Source organism: Adelges cooleyi, unplaced genomic scaffold (genome assembly GCF_023614345.1).
Source record: "Adelges cooleyi isolate 19-005CV unplaced genomic scaffold, UGA_ACOO_1.1 ACOO_flye_CR_arks_rails_tigmint_CR_PRNA_574, whole genome shotgun sequence".
NCBI lineage: Eukaryota > Metazoa > Arthropoda > Insecta > Hemiptera > Adelgidae > Adelges > Adelges cooleyi.
In genome coordinates this window covers 6,290,573-6,310,374 of record NW_026096268.1, presented here as the reverse complement: position 1 = coordinate 6,310,374, position 19,802 = coordinate 6,290,573, and the positions used below count along the sequence as shown (strand labels likewise).

Below are 19,802 nucleotides of genomic sequence, written 5' to 3'. Positions count from 1 at the left end.
TGAGGTAAATTGTCCGTTGGGAATGTTTGTATTTCAATAAAATTGAAAAATACCAAATACCATTTTTCCCAACTATCATTTTTTCTAAAATGTAAATATCCTACGGAAATAATAAACATTGGAAATAGTGGTTTATTACATTAAAATAATTTTGGTTTGTTTACCAATAAAATGATACTTTCCAGTTGTTGATAGCGTAATACCTCTGCTGAGCCTATGTAATATTTTTTGATGAATTTGAATAATTAATATTGTAATATTAGTTAGATTTACATGTTTTATTTACCTACAATTATTTATAAGAAAAACGTATAGGTATTTTAACTCCATACTCCATACTCACAGATTGGCTATATAAACTACAAGGAAATGTTTTCTACCAATTCATAATTTTATTTTCTGACTGCTTTTTTTGGTGGTTACTACATGTATAATATGTTTAATTTGCTGGATCCAATAGGCTTATGCTCATGGTAATGAATTATTGTTAATAGATATTAATATTAAAAATAAAAGACACTAATATAACATTCAGCTACATAATAGATATAACATTTCCATGTATTTGTTGCGTCAATTTAAGTGTACTTAACTATTTTAAACATATTTTTGGATATCATATCTTTATGAAATTTAAAAAAAATAGTTTCATACAATATGATTTGAACATTGTCCATCTATGGTATGTTAAATCTATCACAAAACAAACAAAACTATTGCTATTTGTAAAGTTTATGAAAACCAGTACCTAAAAAAAAACTTTTATTTTAAATACATTTTTTGCATGTGTAATTTATCTTTCAATATTAACAATAGTTACTATTTTTTTAAATTATAAACTACTGTATTAAAAATCAATAGTATACATTACATACAAGGTGTGTTTAATAAATACCCAGACTAAAATTCCTACCGATAAACTATTAATGTTAAAACACACTAATTTTATAGAAATTAAATAGAGATAATTTTCAGTACTTAGTTTATAACTAAAGTCATTATTTCAAACTAGTTATTTACAGTGCATGTTCAAAATTATAAATATTATACAAAACCGCGATTCTATGATAGAAAATATTTTGTAATAATTGGAAAAGGTTTTAAAAACTATTAAAAAACTATGGAGACTTGAGTTGATTTTTGGAGATTTTTTTTGTAAAGTCATTGTGTAACTTTTGTATGGTTCAAACGTTTTAAGGAAGGCTAGATTTTCATTGAATACGACCAACATTCTGGGGCGCCTTCAACATGCTCGTGTTTGATAGCCTAACCTTTTATTCATCATATTTCTACCAATTCCATTACAAGAAAGAGTAAAAGTTGAAATAATTTATTGGCATTAAAATTGATTAGCGTATACATACACTGATAAATATTAAACACTTCATTACTCTTGCTGTTTTCAGTCACACTTCAATTAAGTGTGACTTGGGTAAACTTTTTACATCAGTCACATGTCTATATTATGTAACTGGGGTAAATTTTTAACTCACATGAGTGGTTAAGGGTTAATATTAGATGCTTAAAAAGTAATCAATTTAAAATATCTGGTTTGAATAAAGACATATTAGCATTAAGAGATGACTATGCAACTCACTTAGGTAAAATCAAACAAATAATAAATAAACTAGTTAAAAAGAGATAGTTTAAAAATCTAAATAATTGTAGTATTGTAGTATTACGATACTACAATTATGTATAAATTGTTTTATATGAAAAATAAATATTCTTTATCCTAAGTTATCAACAAATAAAACAAGTACCTTACAACTATAAACAGTACTATGCATGCATCACATTTTACACATTTTAATCTATACACATTTGAGTTTATACACACCTACTAACTCAACCTTGTTGATACCTGCTAAACTATTTACAACGCATTGTTTCAGCTTACATTCATGGATTGCAATTATATAATTAGACTAAGAAGAACGAAGAAAGTATAGTGAAGAACAGTCTTATCAATGAAATCATATAAACGCTATTTACTTTATATAAACTCAGTAGATTGTATAACGTGCATTTAATAATATTTATTTGTAATACTAATAAAATTAATTTTAATATAATATAAATCCATTATGTTATTATAATAAAATAATAAGAAATACGTTTTAAATTTAAAAGTACTTATTAAAGAATTTTAAATTAAAATAAATTAATTTTCAGTCCTGCATAAAAATGGAAAAATAACTTATTATTTTAACAGTTTGTTTAATATATATAAAATGAAATAAAAAGATTGATAAATTTCTTTTTTTTATAACATTTTATCATAAAAAAGTTTAAAAATTACTAAGATTTTTTTCTTGATTTTTTCACTGCAAACGTTTCAATTACCGAGTTAGAATTTAATGATGATGTAATAACATACTGTAAAAATATACTGAACTCTGAACATTGATTGTATTACATTTTACAAATTAAGTTATGTGAATTATGTTATATGTAGATTTGACAAGAAATAAAATGTTCTGCAGCTTGCGGGGCCCCCAGAATTTGGGGTCCAAGTGCAAGTGCACCATTTGCACTTGCATAAATCAGGCCCTGTTAATAAACATATTATTTATTAATAAACAAATATTTTCTTTTTTTTCCATATTACTTTTATAATAATTTGAAATTATACACTTAAAATACATAATAAATGCTTATGAATAAAATTAGTTTTTATCAATATATAAGCTTAAACAGTAGGATGTTTTTATTTGTGAATAAAATATTAAATTAAAGTATTAAAACAAATTAATTATACGGGTTATGAAACAACCTGCTACTCATAGTAATATTTAACATATCAATTTTTAGAAAATATTTCATTACAAATAAAAAAAATGTATATTAGTAGTGTTTATAATTAAATTAATTATGACTTATTATTATTATATATAAATATATTTAGCAATTAGCCAATTGGAATAAATAAATAACAGGAAAACTAGTTATTGGTAAACGTTTAACGCAGCACTTTACCTTTATGCACTTTTACCATTTGGGAAAATAAAAACATTAGTAAATGTGTTTAATACCAATTTTTCAGTTATTCTTTTTACCATACACCAGTTTTTCCAAACTACATGTTTTCCTAGTTGGGATAAATTAATATTGGGAAAACTGGTCATTGGTAAAAAGTGTACAATGGAAACAGTGGTCCTTGGTAATATATGCAATTTGGAAAAAGTGGTGTTATCCCAATTGTCGGTTTGAATTTTGGAAAGTAATTTGATAACAGCTAGTAACTGATAAGCGAAACGTAACACAATTGATAAGATGCGATAACAGTATTTTGATACGCAAATTGCTTATCATTTTTGTTTGTTGTGATTTTACAAAAATCAACAAAAAATCATAATATTAAAGCCGTCTTTTCTCGTCTCGTTTCATGAAACGAAATTTGAAGTTTTCTCTAAGGACTTAGACACTCATACAACAAAAGAATGAAATAAAATTAGTTGACATTCTGTGTTAGTTTTCTTGATATAATCGGCTATATCTAATTCAAAAAATGGGCTCTGAACAGAGTTCACAATCAAACGCTTCGGAAAACGGATCAAAGTCGAAAAATGTGAAATTAAAACGAGGAAAGTCGGTGCCTGAAAGCTCTTGGCCGCGTAACTCGCAAGACGGACAGCAGAGCAAGGCAGCCAGCACGAACACTTCACCTGGCCACAGTGTTTGTAGCGATAACGATTTGCCATATGTGTCGTACACTATTAACAGACCGATTGGAGGTATGTGAACGGTATGTAGAATTTATACAATGTCATGTTATATTTTGCGTTGCTTGTAGATTCGCCAAAGAAGCCCAATATAATGACCAGAGGTCGTTCCGTACAAGTCGAATCGAAGCGTGTTGTTAAGAAAACAACTAAAGCCACACCTAAACACAACATTGTAGTTGTGAGAGCTGCTGTGCAAGATGACCAAGACATGGACGAGGATCTATTCAGACTCAAAGTTAGTCGATGGCTACAGTCATAAACTCATGTTTAATTTTTAACCAAATGAAATATATTTTTATTACAAGGAAAATAGTTAAAGTACTTTGCTAGTAATAAATTAATGAATTCTATTCAATAAATTATCCTGCTTAATTTATCCCCATTCATCTGCTATAACGTCCTTAACTCCATCTCAATCAAAGTAATATCTTTAATAATATCCTTTATTCATTCTGCTGGCTTTCTTATTTATATAAGATAACCTTAATATTATATCATTGATTATAGATTGCCCACCAAGACAATTTTCAGTTCTGGATGTCAATACAGGACGGGCGCTATTAGTATCGTTTTCAATGAAAATTATGTTGTGTCAACGTAGAGAACTAAAAATTGACTCGGTGGGCAATAACCGTCGGTTGTTTGATAATTATATGTAATATTGTTGCTCAAATTTTTGTCATTGTCAACCACTATGTTGGTTGTTGAGCTGTTATAATATCTTGTATTAAAAGCTAATAAAAAATAAAAATTAAAAAATCAATTTAAAATTAAATTAAATTTTAAATGGCAAAACAAAATTTCAAAAAATTCAATTTCATATAGTTATCAAACATTTTTATTTGTTTTTCAGCAAGTGCCTAACTTTTTACCAATAATACGAGGCACAGTATCTTTACCAGCAGCCAGAGACAGAGAGGCATTAGAGCGAGTCGACTCAACGTCATTTTATAGACTTTGTCTTAAATATCAATCGCACCTGAATATATGCGCCAAAGCTGTGTCTTCAGATCAGGCATTACTGAACAGAAAAATATCAGAAGTATCTAAATCAAATGTATAAAAAATCCAACAGAATGAATAAATTATATTAATTTGAATTGTATTTTAGCTCGATGAAGAGACAACCCGAATTTTGTCTCTACACACAGCAAACTACAAACATTACTCCAAAGTTATCGAACAGTTCAAAAGCATCAAGGATATGAACAAACAGCTCAACGCTTGCCATTTGTTATTAAACCAAACGCTAGACTCTGTGCAGCTGTTAAATAACAAATTGCCACCCGATGAACGTTTAGAACCGTTTGTATGGACTACGGGTTAAGGCCAAACTATAACTATATTACCCATAAAATAGTCAACACACAATTTTTTTAATTTTATTTTATGTATTATTTTTTTGTCGTTAACTAACTCATTTGTATTAAAACATTATCTCATTGTTCGAATTGAAATTATGCTTTGTTTAATTTCATTTTTTCGATCAGTGTGTATTTTAATTTGTCTAAGTATCCACGGCAAATGAAACGACAGCCTAGTGTAAACATCAGGATATCCGGGCTTGGCACATCCTGAGCCGAACGATGTCAAACCAGCTAGAAACCACCGGCCGTCTAGACCCGAACACTGCAATGGTCCTCCGGAATCTCCCTAAAACCATTGTGAGTACATTGAAAGTTATATACCTAACTTAATTCAATGTTTACACCAAACTCACTACACAAGGACCTCCTCCTTTTCCGTCCATCCGGCCGGCACACAAATGACCATCCGTTATAGGAACCGCTGGCCCGTATTTGTCTTTGCAAACAGTGGTGTTGTGCACTGGCACTTTGATCTGTCTTAATTTGCCCGACAACGGACCGTTCTGTTTGACATTGCCCCAGCCGGTCGTGACGCACACATTGGGTAGTGGCGTTTCTGTTTCATTTGCTGAAGGCGGTAAACATAAACACCGTACATGACTATTGGTAACATTTGTCGACCTAGATAGTTTCATTAATGCTAAAATCAAAACAAAAAGTTTGTAGACTACCTGCAAACAAAAATGTCAAAATTAGGTTCATCTAATCTTGTTTATGTTTACCTATATCGTTTTGATAATTATGGAACATTTCGTGCATGACTATATCGTCGATTGGTATACGCTCTTCGGTATGTTCTTCGACGTCTCGGTTCCAGTCGCCCAAAACCGCCGTCCAAAGAGCAGCCAAAGGTAAGCTGAATTTTTCACTGCAGTACATACAAACAGTATTGGACCAGGGAAATATAAAAGGATTGGACCTACGATACTCACTTGCGTATACAGTGGGCCGCTGTTAAAACCCAAGTAGGCCGTATTAAAACTCCAGCACACCAATGACCGACAAAACCGAAAGCGGGATGTAACAACTGCAAAGATACCTGATGAACATATTGAAATTCTATACAGTTAACTTGACTTTTAAAAGCTAGAAGTAGTTTGTTTAAAAGAGTGTCTGGTCCGACTGTCCGATGAAGAATTCAGAACATAGGAGCAATTTGATAGGAGCTTGGGTGTGCTTAGAAAGTTAGTTTTGATATTAGCTCCCCCCCCCCAAAAAAAAATTTTCGTTTCATACCCTATGTAGTGAGGAGAAGGGATTTTATAATATTTCCTGTGTTAAAGCACCTTCCCCTCTTATATTACCTACATTGCGCCCCTGATTCAGAAATCTGGATGCTCCTTTTCAAAAAACAGTTCTAGTCCGGACGTACCTACGTAAAGAACATTTGTTAGCTTAGTTACCTGCCAAGGCCAGGCACCTCTCGTAGTCTCCTTGCCGTTAACCAACCTAGGTTTCGATCCTTCGAACCTGGGCTGCCGATAACTCGTCACTCCATTGTTTAATCCGCAATCTAAATGCACAGTTCACAAGATTTCGTTAAAATAAATGATTGACAACGGTTTAAACTACAAAATAAAAACGTAGACAGTGTAAAATAAAATTATAAGCATGTAGAGCCGGCTATGATGGAGGATATTAACGGCACTTCTTCGTACCCCACATTTTTTGGGATCCTTGAGCCCAAAATAAAAGAAATTGTAATTTGAGTCGACAATCTATAATAAAGTAAATAAAAATGTTGGCTTTAAGAAGTATAAAATATGTACCAGTTGTGACTCGTAATCAATTATCATTTTTGTATATTGGGTGAGGCAGTGGTCACTTCGGCAGTCCCTAATATCCAACTGAATCCTCCTAAAGTGAAATTTTGTTTTTATCTGTTATTGATCAACTGTCAACTTTAATAACACTGAGAACTAAAGAATATTACGAAATAATATGTGATTGTTTTACCTTTTTGGACTTTAAAATAATTTTAACAACGAAAAAATACCGAAGAAGCAGCTAAAAATACTTGTAGCCTCAAAAGAAAACGTTTTGGACGGACTGTAAAAATAATTAGTTTTTCGGAATTTATACATAAGACTTTTTTCTAAGCTAGCAAAAATGAGTAACAACCATTTTATTAACAAAACGTTGATTGAAATAAATGTACAATGAGCTTTTCCAAATGTTGAAGTCGCACTATGAAAATATCTTATAATTATATGATGACCAAAAATTGTAGTAGTGAACGCGCATTTTCAAGAGTGAAAATCTTAAAAAATACTACTCAATACTACAATGCATGATAATCGTTCAAACTTTTATTAATTGTATTTCAACTGAGTACTTTAAATTACATTGTTTTAAAAACAAAAGAGAACATTCAAGAATTATCAAAATCAAATTCCGTTTTATGCAATAAAAAACGTTATTATGAATTGGTTTATTCTAAATAATTTTACACGAGTCATGGTAAACTACAATATTCTAATAAGTACCATAAATTCATCAATCAACGCTGAGACAAGGTCGGCGGCCTACAGTCATTTAGATACCATGCGGCGGTCCGCAGCTGTATTATGCTTCTGACCATCCTTTTATTCCTGAGCTCCTGGTACTAAATTCCATGTTATCACGGTTCTTATCTCAGAATAACCAGAAGGGACACCTAGGCCGGAACTTATGTGTGTCCGACGTTTTGTTTTTGCAAGTTATTACGCATTTTTCTGAAATTATTTATAGTCTATCAAGTATAGCCTGGCTCCCAACCGCAAAATCAATATGGCAGACGGTCTTTATCGGCAGTTCCCTTTCTGATTATTCTGTGATTTGATCTTGGAACAACTATAAATATATATGATAAAGTATGATAACGTGATTATAAATTTGAACCCAACCTATCACATAATTATATTATAACTACATATGTATTAACACGCATTAACCTAGATAGACGACTTCAAGTTTTGTATCGAGTATGGCGGCCATAGGCTAACGGAATAGATGAAAGCAAAAGGGTCACTTTTAATGTAAACAAAAAAGTGACGAACTATGTAGTATTATATGTTACATCTATCCACAACAAATAACGGTAATGAATAGATAATGTTGTAGTCTTAAGAAGATAGTCGCCGCGTTATTGTGTGATATTTATCTTCCCCGTGTTAGTTTTGATCAGTGTTCGCGGACTGGAAGAACCTTGATAACACGGATCCGGCGGCCATCGCGGTTTGCCTCTGACGATCCTCTTTTCTCCTGAGTTCCTGGTACTAAAACCCATGTTATCAGGGTCTTATCTCAGAATAATCAGAAGGGAAACCTAGGCCGGGACTGATAAGGGTCCGACATTTTATTTTTACGGGTTACGTGAAATTATCACGCTTGTCCTGAAATCATCTATAGTCCATCTAGTATGCTCCCAGTCGCAAAAAATAATATGGCAGTTGGTCTATCGGCAGTTTCCCTTCTGGTTATTCTGTGATTTGATCTTGGAAGAACCTTGGTACCACAAATCGGTAAGGCCACCTCAACGATGTTATGCTTCCGACGATCCTTTTTGCTCCAGAGCTCCTGGTTTTAAATTCCGCTTAATTTTAGTTTAAATCATGATCGGATAGTCGGCGGTAATTATTTTGCAATTAGGTTTTTGCAATTATCTATTAACCTTGGGATTCGTGCAAATCTAGATTGCAACATCTATTTTGACCAGGAGCTCATGAGACTTATGTATGAAACAAGCAAGGACGACGGATTCGTGACATAATGTACAGAAAAACATTTATCTTGTACCAGGACCGCATGAGTGTTGACTAACGCGGAGACAACGCCGTATGCATTTTGAATGCACACGGTTAGGTTAGGGTAGGTTATGTAAGGTATTGATTTTTAAAACTCAATGGGTTAGGTTAGGTTAGTTAATGCCGCTTACCGCTGCAGTCACTACCACGATGGTTTGTTCTCCTGAACTCCTGGTTATTATCCATGTTTTCAAGGCGTTCCTAGTGCACAATATTGTGACGTAAACGATGGGAATATTTTCATATTTTCATATTTTTAGGAATATTTTCCACTGGGATTTTTGCTGTTAATAATAAAAAAATGTATATTTTGTGCTAGAAGATATGGAGACAAAGGCAAGAACGAAGGCTATCGATTATAGGATTGTACGCAGCCGCAAAGGTGGCCAGTGCGATACGAGACATTGGTAAGGCGTATATATTATACGAGTGACAAAAGCCATGACTTAAATTTACTACATTATCATATTTTCCACTCGTTATCATATAACCAATTCACAAAATGGCTGCGTTAGGGAATATCAAAGCCTTTAGTACCCAGACTAGACGATTGTAAGTCCAAAAATGATGGTATTTATGTTATTACAGTTTTGTACTTAGAATCTCTTTCGCATCGAGACACGCCATCGAATCAATATGTCGGATAACGGTCATGAATTTCTGGGACAAACACACGTCTTATCAATTTTGATAACGCCGTGACGACATTATTAGCTCTCATAAAGGTTTGTTTCTATAAACTAGTGAGAATTTTTTTCAATTTATTCCATTTATTCCGTGACATTTCATTACGTTCGTCGATCTATTCGTTGGCCAACGTTTCGAAACTGATAATTTGGACCGTAGCGGCATGGCTACAGAAAAATCCGAGGGTGTGTGGATGATACGGGTCAAAGGAGCCGCCTTGTACACTACCCAGTGTTGCCAAATAGTAAAATACTGCTTTTATATTCAGTAATTCCCAGTCAGTAATCACGCTTTTATGAGCTAAGATAAGCGTTGTAATATAAACCATGACTCACAAGCCTACATTTAAATCGGAAGAGTAGGGCCAAATTGGTTCACACGCTTGCCTCATGCTTACGGCCAAAGTATATACCTAATTGATTGCGTCTCCCTCATGCCCCGCTTATACTGCTGCGGGATTAACAACGTTAGGAAGAGATATAGGCATAGTTTGGGATTCAATGAAAATAAAAAGCACGAAACAATCTGAAAAAAGTTAATTTAGGGGTTAAAATCACATATATATATTGCACGAATTAAAATACCTGTATAGCCAATGACTTATGATAAACCATTGTTATCTTGTCCTCAGAATTGATTCAGGAATTACAAAAGGTACGTAGCGCCATCTATCGTACTAGTAGCAATTTACTCTTCTATAACTCGTATATTTACCACTGTAATTTAAATTATGTATTATTGTGACCCACGGTGTAGACAGTTTAAGGGACACCGTTGGCTACCCTGTTACATTAATTCTTTATATATAGTAACCTAGATAGCCGATAGCTTGAATTTATACTGAATAATGACCATACTAAGATAAGGACTTTGATAACATGGTGCCAGAAGCTCAGGAGAAAAAGGATCGCCATAGGCATAAAGCCGGTATCCCACGGCCCGTGGCGCGGATCGATAACGCGCCGTGGAATTGGTGTGCGGCGCAGCTCGGCTTGGGCGTTCCCGGCAATTGTCAGTGTTTTTTTCACATGCCAAAGAATACCCGCGCCACGAGCAGCGTTACGTGCCGTGGGATCAAGGCCGTGCGACAGCCGAAAGAAACCGATTGCAAAATTACTGTATAAACGGCGGTTATTCCCGACCATCATTTTTCGTGGAACTTACTACCAGGAGCTCAGAAGCAAAAAGGATCGTCGGTAGCAATAATAGCGTTGGAGGTGGCCCTACCGACTATAATAGATAGACTATAGATAATTTCAAGACACGCGATTATACGTAATCCGCAAAAATAAAATTTCGGACACTTATGAGTCCTGGCCTAGATTTCCCTTCTGATTATTCTAAGATAAGACCCTGATAACATGAAATTTAGTACCAGGAACTCAGGAGAAAAGAGGATCGTCAAAGGCAAACCGCGGTGGCCGCCGGATCCGTGTTATCAAGGTTCTTCCAGGCCGCAAACACTGCTCAAAACGGGGAAGATAATTATTACACAATAACTTGGCGACTATCTTCTTAAGGCTACACCACTATAATGTTAAATATATACATAATCATTAGTTGTTGTGTATATATGTAACATATTTAAATAATAATACGTCACAAAATGGCCGTCACTTTTTTGTTTACATTAAAAGTGACCCTTTTGCTTTCATCTATTCCGTTAGCCTATGGCCGCCATACTCGATACAAAACTTGAAGTCGTCTATCTAGGTTAATGCGTGTTAATACATATGTAGTTATAATATAATTATGTGATAGGTTGGGTTCAAATTTATAATCACGCTATCATACTTTATCATATATATTTATAGTTGTTCTAAGATCAAATCACAGAATAATCAGAAAGAAAACTGCCGATAAAGGCCGTCTGCCATATTAATTTTGCGGTTGGGAACCAGGCTATACTTGATAGACTATAAATAATTTCAGAAAAATGCGTGATAACTCACAAAAACAAAACGTCGGACACACATAAATCTCGGCCTAGGTTTCCCTTCTGATTATTCTGAGATAAGACCCTGATAACATGGATTTTAGTACCAGGAACTCAGGAGAAAAGAGGATCGTCAGAGGCAAACCGCGGTGGCCGCCGGATCCGTGTTATCAAGGTTCTTCCAGGCCGCAAACACTGCTCAAAACGGGGAAGATAATTATTACACAAAAACTTGGCGACTATCTTCTTAAGGCTACACCACTATAATGTTAAATATATACATTATCATTAGTTGTTGTGTATATATGTAACATATTTAAATAATAATACGTCACAAAATGGCCGTCACTTTTTTGTTTACATTAAAAGTGACCCTTTTGCTTTCATCTATTCCGTTAGCCTATGGCCGCCATACTCGATACAAAACTTGAAGTCGTCTATCTAGGTTAATGCGTGTTAATACATATGTAGTTATAATATAATTATGTGATAGGTTGGGTTCAAATTTATAATCACGCTATCATACTTTATCATATATATTTATAGTTGTTCTAAGATCAAATCACAGAATAATCAGAAAGAAAACTGCCGATAAAGGCCGTCTGCCATATTAATTTTGCGGTTGGGAACCAGGCTATACTTGATAGACTATAAATAATTTCAGAAAAATGCGTGATAACTCACAAAAACAAAACGTCGGACACACATAAATCTCGGCCTAGGTTTCCCTTCTGATTATTCTGAGATAAGACCCTGATAACATGGATTTTAGTACCAGGAACTCAGGAGAAAAGAGGATCGTCAGAGGCAAACCGCGGTGGCCGCCGGATCCGTGTTATCAAGGTTCTTCCGGGCCGCGAACACTGCTTAAAATTGACACGGGGAAGATAATTATTACATAAAAACTTGGCGACTATCATCTTAAGGCTACACTACTATAATGTTAAATATATACATTATCATTATTTGTTGTGTATATATGTAACATATTTAAATAATAATCCGTCACAAAATGGCCGTCACTTTTTTGTTTACATCGATAGTGACCCTTTTGCTTTCATCTATTCTGTTATTATATGGCCGCCATACTCGATGCAAAACTTGAAGTCGTGTATCTATGTTAATTTTTACATATGCAATTACAATATAATTATTTGTTAGGTTAGGTTCAAATTTATAATCTCGTTATCATACTCGATATCAATCTCGATTATCACAAATCGTCTAATGTTTGATAAAATTGATAAAATTTGAATTATTCCTTGATATTTAACCGTTTCTCTCATGAGATTCCCAAACTTTCACTATCTCTTTCTTACAATTTTGATCCTCGGGTATTCTCTCTGCCAAACCCGATAGTGTATAGGCATTGTTGCCACATCGTCGTGCCTCAATATCGTTTTTTCTCCTGAACTCCTGGTACTTTGTTTCCATTTTACATGGCGGTTCTTAGTGTCTATTTCAAACCAGGAGTTCAAAAGTAGAAATAGAGACACGATCGACGGCTAACGGCCACTACTCGTTTTTTTTTTCAATGTTTTCCTCTCTAAGGCCAAACGATATTTGTGATGGCAAAATTTTGGGCTAAATTATGGAGTATAACTTACAAAGGCAAGGACTACGGCCATACGTTTTGTACGCAGCCGCAAAGCTGCCCGGCGCGATGCGTGATAAATATTGATAATACTTGTATATTGTACCAGGAGTTCATTAGTGTTAACCACGGTTGTAGATACTATATGAAATGGTTGTATAGAGCTCTGGTAAAGCAGTCACAAGAGTTCTTATCTAAAAATATGAAAATGCGAGATACTGCTAGCGCTCCTTGTGGATAAAACGCAGAACTTTTTAACTTTCACTGATGAAAGCCGGGTTATCAGTATTGATAGGCGGCTGTTATCATAAACGCGACTGAATAAACATGGATTATAAGTGAAAGATAATCAGTTCCACGGGTTATCCACAAGGAGCGCTAACAGTATCTCATTTTTTTTATATTTGTAGATAAGAACCCTTGTAGCCGTAGATCGTATATTGCGAGGTAGGCCGACGTGTAACCAGTCTATCTACCGCCGTGGTGTTTACTGATATAGTGTTAATAGCCATTTTATCTGGACCTCAGATAGCGCTACGAACCTCCATTGTTATGATACTATCGCAAAAACAAAACGTCGGACACACATAAATCCCGGCCTAGGTTTCCCTACTGGTTATTCTGAGATAAGACCCTGATAACATGAAATTTAGTACCAGGAACTCAGGAGAAAAGAGGATCGTCAAAGGCAAACCGCGGTGGCCGCCGGATCCGTGTTATCAAGGTTCTTCCAGTCCGCGAACACTGATCAAAACTAACACGGGGAAGATAAATATCACACAATAACGCGGCGACTATCTTCTTAAGACTACACCATTATCTATTCATTACCGTTATTTGTTGTGGATAGATGTAACATATAATACTACATAGTTCGTCACTTTTTTGTTTACATTAAAAGTGACCCTTTTGCTTTCATCTATTCCGTTAGCCTATGGCCGCCATACTCGATACAAAACTTGAAGTCGTCTATCTAGGTTAATGCGTGTTAATACATATGTAGTTATAATATAATTATGTGATAGGTTGGGTTCAAATTTATAATCACGTTATCATACTTTATCATATATATTTATAGTTGTTCCAAGATCAAATCACAGAATAATCAGAAAGGGAACTGCCGATAAAGACCGTCTGCCATATTGATTTTGCGGTTGGGAGCCAGGCTATACTTGATAGACTATAAATAATTTCAGAAAAATGCGTAATAACTTGCAAAAACAAAACGTCGGACACACATAAGTTCCGGCCTAGGTGTCCCTTCTGGTTATTCTGAGATAAGAACCGTGATAACATGGAATTTAGTACCAGGAGCTCAGGAATAAAAGGATGGTCAGAAGCATAATACAGCTGCGGACCGCCGCATGGTATCTAAATGACTGTAGGCCGCCGACCTTGTCTCAGCGTTGATTGATGAATTTATGGTACTTATTAGAATATTGTAGTTTACCATGACTCGTGTAAAATTATTTAGAATAAACCAATTCATAATAACGTTTTTTATTGCATAAAACGGAATTTGATTTTGATAATTCTTGAATGTTCTCTTTTGTTTTTAAAACAATGTAATTTAAAGTACTCAGTTGAAAAACAATCAATAAAAGTTTGAACGATTATCATGTCTATCTACCGCCGTGGTGTTTACTGATATAGTGTTAATAGCCATTTTATCTGGACCTCAGATAGCGCTACGAACCTCCATTGTTATGATACTATATTCGATTTTTTTCAATACACTTGTTTTGGAGCTTAACGGTATTGAGTCCTCTGATTCGTGCTTTTTAAGACGTTTATTAATGGCCATCGGATTCGAAAAGAAAATGACGAGGAAATATTTATTTTTATACCAGGCGTTTATCAGTTTTAACACGGTGACAACAACCGTTAAATATTATTGCATGCGTTCGCCATCGCGCTCTCGCGATCGTTTTTCCTCTCCTGAACTTCTGGTTGTGTATTGCATTTTTTCAAGGTACATCCTAATTTAAACTGTTGGATTAGGTGAAGTTTTCAGATTTTTTCGTGTTAACCGTATTTTGGATACCGGGGTTGTGTGTATAGTCGGGATGAACGAACGAAAAGAGGCCACTGATACGCACGCTCCTAGCGGCAGATTTCCGCCAGTGCGTCGCAAATTCGTTTAAAAAGCTACCAGATGAAAGCATAGCCGCCAGCTGATTTTAATCAACCGCCGACGTGTGACTCAGTTGGAGAATCTCTGTTCGTCGAAACAAAAACGTTGGTAGGTAACAACCATAGAAATGGACTACGCCTCCCATACACCTCACCAAACACCGTCCCAGGATCAATATTGATAGAAAGAGATAAAGAGAAAGGCTGTCAATCTCATGGAATAATACATTTTAATTTAATGGTTAAAATGTAAATGGATACGAAATTAAAATATGTAATAATGTAAAAATGGTACATCAATGACAGCCTACTAATACACACATATGGAAATAAATAATAATTAAATATTATGTTAATCGAAGCTTCAAAGTATTTAAAAAAATGTATTTAAATTATTTGTCAGGTATCCAATACTATCATAGTACGATTCATATTGTTTTAAATAGATACTTTAAAATATATGTATTAAATAATTAAAAAATAACCACAATGGCTATAGCTAACTTATGCATGCTTGGTCGAGGGCACATGGCATTTCTGCCATGCATATCGGGGGTTAATGGTATGAGTCGCCGCTAAAAAATCCCAGGTGGTCACCCATCCGGGATCAAGCAGCAACGGATACAGCTTAACCTAAAGTGCCACGTGGCAGCTGAGGTGTCTACTGCGCCACACCGCCCCGATATAATATAATTCAGACTATATAATTGAATATATATAATTTTTAAATTAAGGTCATACTCAATTTATTATTGATATTTGGTATGATAAATTCAAAATTCTGTTTTTTAAAAATTGAAAATGTTGAGATTTTTTTGTTAAACAGAAGTAGTACTATGGAGGAATATGGAGGAGGGTTGTGGAGGAATATGGAAAATTATGGTGGGACTATTACGGAGGAGGAGGATAAAGGAGAATTATGGAGGAGGTTCGTGAAGGGTTTATGGAGGAATATAAAGGAGAGTTTATGGTGGAGGAATATGGAGGAATATGGAGGATTATTTATGAAATATGAATTATTGATCATCTTCAACGTCAACTTCAACATCAACTTCAACATCAACATTTCCGTCAACGTCAAAAGGTTTGGCTATGTTTTGTTTGGTTTAACATAGGTTTGGTTTGGCTTTGGTTTAGGCTTGACTTAGGTTTAGATTTGGTTATGTTTGGAATGGATGGATTAGGAAGGAGGATCATGGAGGGGTATAGAGGTTACGCACTCACACACACACAAACTCACACACTCACATACCCTCAAACACACAAACGTTGACGTTGACGTTAACGTTGAAGTTGATGTTGATGTTAAAGTTAATCAATAATTCATATTTCATAAATACTCCTCCATAAACCCTCCATCCTTCTCCTCCATAAATCCTCCATCCTTCTCCTCCATAATCCCTCCATGGTCCTCCTCCATAAACCCTACTCCATAATTCTCCTTCATCCTTCAAGTTTTAGAACTGCATAATATTATATCTTGCGTCATTAATAAATAAAGTACCTCTTAAAAATAATTATTAACAAATTTTAAAATAGAATAAAAAATTAGTACCTATACATTATTATTAATTATAATTTTATGTAAGTCATATGTTCCATTTTCCCTGCAATTTTCATATGGTTTTATTAAAAACATTGGTGCTTTTGAGATTTACTTGTTATTTATTAAAAAAAAAAATTCAAATTTAGTGACAGCCTATTATTTTGTTTCTTTATACTAAAGTAATTTAAGTTTAGTTTAACTACTATTCTTAATGATTCAGTTTGATTTTAAATTCTCTTCTCTTTATACTATTTAAAATTTTAAATTTAAGTAGAATGTAAAATTATTATTACTATAAAGAGTATCACTTAGTCTTCACAAGAGATAATAATATACCTCATAAGGTAACTGGAGAAATACAAAATGTGGATAAATGTTTTATACAATAACAAATTATTTTTCTATAGGCAACAAATGCCTATCTTATGAGAAATTGTTTGTTGTAAACTAAGAATAAATCAGATTTTTAATAAAATGATTAATTTAGAAGTTGTAAGCTTGTTTATATGCATATAGCGAGCGGGTATTAATTTTAATATTTATCCCAAAAACCAATAGTTTCTATTACCATCGTCAGAGCGCGTTTTATTTATCTGTGACGCCAATTTTCCATTTTTTCAGGGTACTTAATGAACTATTGTTAGGTTAGGTGTTTTTAGTGTTTGTTAATCGTGATTTGGCCACCGGGATTGTGTTTAGTACGGTGAAAAATGTTTATTTTGTACCAGAAGTTCATGAGAGATATCTATCATATAAACGAGATCGACGGCCGCCGCGCCGGTCTTAGTTGCTTGAGACCAACGCCATAGACCGCCATCGTTAAGCGCTCTAACGTTCGTTTTTCTTCTGAACTCCTAGTACTGTTTTCTACTTCCTAGCAGTCACCGTTATTACTAACCTAGCCATTAATATTAACCGATATTAACATATCCGTAAAATAAAACTTACTAGGTATATAATGTTTTATAAACAAAAGTACGCTTCAAATACAAAACTGCGACCACCTTAAATTATGTATTCTTTATTTATTTTTCATAAATGTAATTCTTAGATACTGAAAAAAGCAAGAAGTACAAAGCGGTGTCTTACTAATGAATAATAATAATAATAATTTTATCTAATCTGTGGTCAAGAAAAAATCTCTTAGCAATTCCAATGGTGTACTACGGATGCCAAACCCAAGCCACGGTTTTCATGCAATCTCGCGCCTTTTGAGTTTGGTATATGAACGAGCTAACCGAATTCTGTAGCTAACCAACGAGACACTAGTTGTTAATAGCTGTTGTTATCCAAATAGAACCTATTTGTCTTTGGGGAGACAGATTTGGTCGATTAGTGCTAGCGGTGAAACCGTCTTTTAGGTAAATTGTACGTAACCATTTTGGTTATTAACCGTCGTCGACAAATCATTATTTTATATAGAAAATCAAAAGAGAAATCCGGGTCTATTCGTGTATCTTATTGCGTTTTTATTATGTTACAAAGCGCCGGCTTTCGGCTGCCGGATCTCTGTGTAAGCCCAACAGTACAATACCTGTCCTATAATACGTTTTGATAATGACAACGAGTGAGTAACAATAAACGGGATACGGTGTGCGGTTATCGCGCGCGCTTCGGTAACACCAAGCGACCATCTCGCCGTAAACGGCGGCGGCCAATGTGCTGACGATGATCACACTAATACAGTGTAACGACGACAATAATAATAATATTATTATATTATTATAATGGACGAAATAAAAAAAAATAAGAACGGTCGGCCAAAGTGGTGAAAGCAGGCTCCGGACACTGATAAAAATTAACACGGGGAAGATACTTAGGTGTCACATACAAAAAAACGCGAGGGCCGTTTTCTTAAGGCTACACCACTATAATCATAGACCTATAAACTAATTAGTCACCAATTATTATAAACATAGTTTCGTGTGATAAAGTTATAATTCCCACAAATATGGCGGAAAATGGTAACTTCAATTATTATCTACTGGCGAATCTGATGGGTGAAAGTGAAGAAAAAATGTACACCCGTGTTAAAAATAATATATTTATGACGGCGGTCGTTTTGAATTTTTACCGTTGAACCATAGCGGCGGTAACACGACCGAATATACCTATAATAATAGATACAATATTAAACGGTTAGGTTAGCCGAACAATATAATGACCGGAGATCACGAAAATCTTTGTTTTCGCGTAGGTGGATCACGAACAACCGTGAGTTACACGGTAGTAGGTGCAATAAAAAAAAAAAATTACTCGTAAAACCCTAAGTACGACGCACAAATATTTGTGTGAATTGAAATACCTAAATACATTCATAGCACTTACCTTCGACCCGAGGGGCAACGACGGAGGCGGTCACCGCCAAACACACACACAGCGCGGCCACGCGCAACATGTGTCGGCACGACCGGCGAAGAACAGCAGCTCTTGTGCGCCGTACTTTATCGGACCATCGCGTCTGGTTGGGAGTCCAACACTGGTCGGTTGGACGGCAAAAAAATAAACAGGCAAAACGCTCTCTCTTTCATCGACTCCATTCGCCTTCGTCCAACAGGCTGGCCCCCGACTCCTGTACGATGGTACCCCCACCCCCCGGAAGAGAGAAAGGGGCAAAAATTAAAAAGCCCTCGCTCCTCGAAAGCCAGCTGATGGAATCGTGAAAAAATAATTAATTCCAAGTTATTTAATTTTGGCTTAGGTTTGTTCGCTAGACCAGATAGGATTAAGAACGGATACGAAGGTAATCCCTAAAAATGGCTACATGCGAAATATCCGGGGTGAAATGGAAGTGGAAAAATTAGCATAGCAATTGTAATCCAACAGATAAAATGACCAAGTACAAAAATATCTATTATGATAAACAGGACAAGAAAATTGAATCCATTAAACGAATGACCAATTTTTCCGATTTTAATAACGAGATATTATTACCTTTTAATTTTATTTTAAGCACAGAATAAAGTAATTATAAAATTAGTTTAGAAAACTTATAAAAAAAAAAATAATTTGTTTATTTAATTAAA

The 19,802-nt window shown here is 34.6% G+C and overlaps 2 protein-coding genes across 3 annotated transcripts; one reads left to right on the top strand and one right to left on the bottom strand.

Annotated features, from left to right (window-relative positions):
• Window positions 1-2,412: 2,412 nt before the first annotated feature.
• LOC126843471 (trypsin-1-like) lies at window positions 2,413-19,259 on the bottom strand. 2 transcript variants are annotated; one of them, XM_050581028.1, is made up of 7 exons: window positions 19,105-19,259; window positions 6,499-6,608; window positions 6,028-6,134; window positions 5,818-5,963; window positions 5,449-5,735; window positions 5,146-5,381; window positions 2,413-2,553 (listed from the first exon to the last, which is right to left on the bottom strand). In XM_050581028.1, exons 1-6 carry the CDS (start codon window positions 19,172-19,174, stop codon window positions 5,163-5,165), a joined length of 939 nt encoding a protein of 312 aa, XP_050436985.1. In that variant the 5' UTR covers window positions 19,175-19,259; the 3' UTR covers window positions 2,413-2,553; window positions 5,146-5,162. The 2 variants fall into 2 exon arrangements, with proteins under 2 accessions (XP_050436985.1, XP_050436984.1); XM_050581027.1 differs by lacking the exon at window positions 2,413-2,553 and having other exon boundaries at window positions 3,331-5,381.
• Window positions 3,313-5,185, top strand: LOC126843472 (BLOC-1-related complex subunit 5). Its single transcript, XM_050581029.1, has 4 exons — window positions 3,313-3,737; window positions 3,797-3,963; window positions 4,582-4,770; window positions 4,840-5,185. The coding sequence occupies exons 1-4, from the start codon at window positions 3,512-3,514 to the stop codon at window positions 5,053-5,055; spliced, it is 798 nt and encodes a 265-aa protein (XP_050436986.1). The 5' UTR covers window positions 3,313-3,511; the 3' UTR covers window positions 5,056-5,185.
• Window positions 19,260-19,802: the final 543 nt, after the last annotated feature.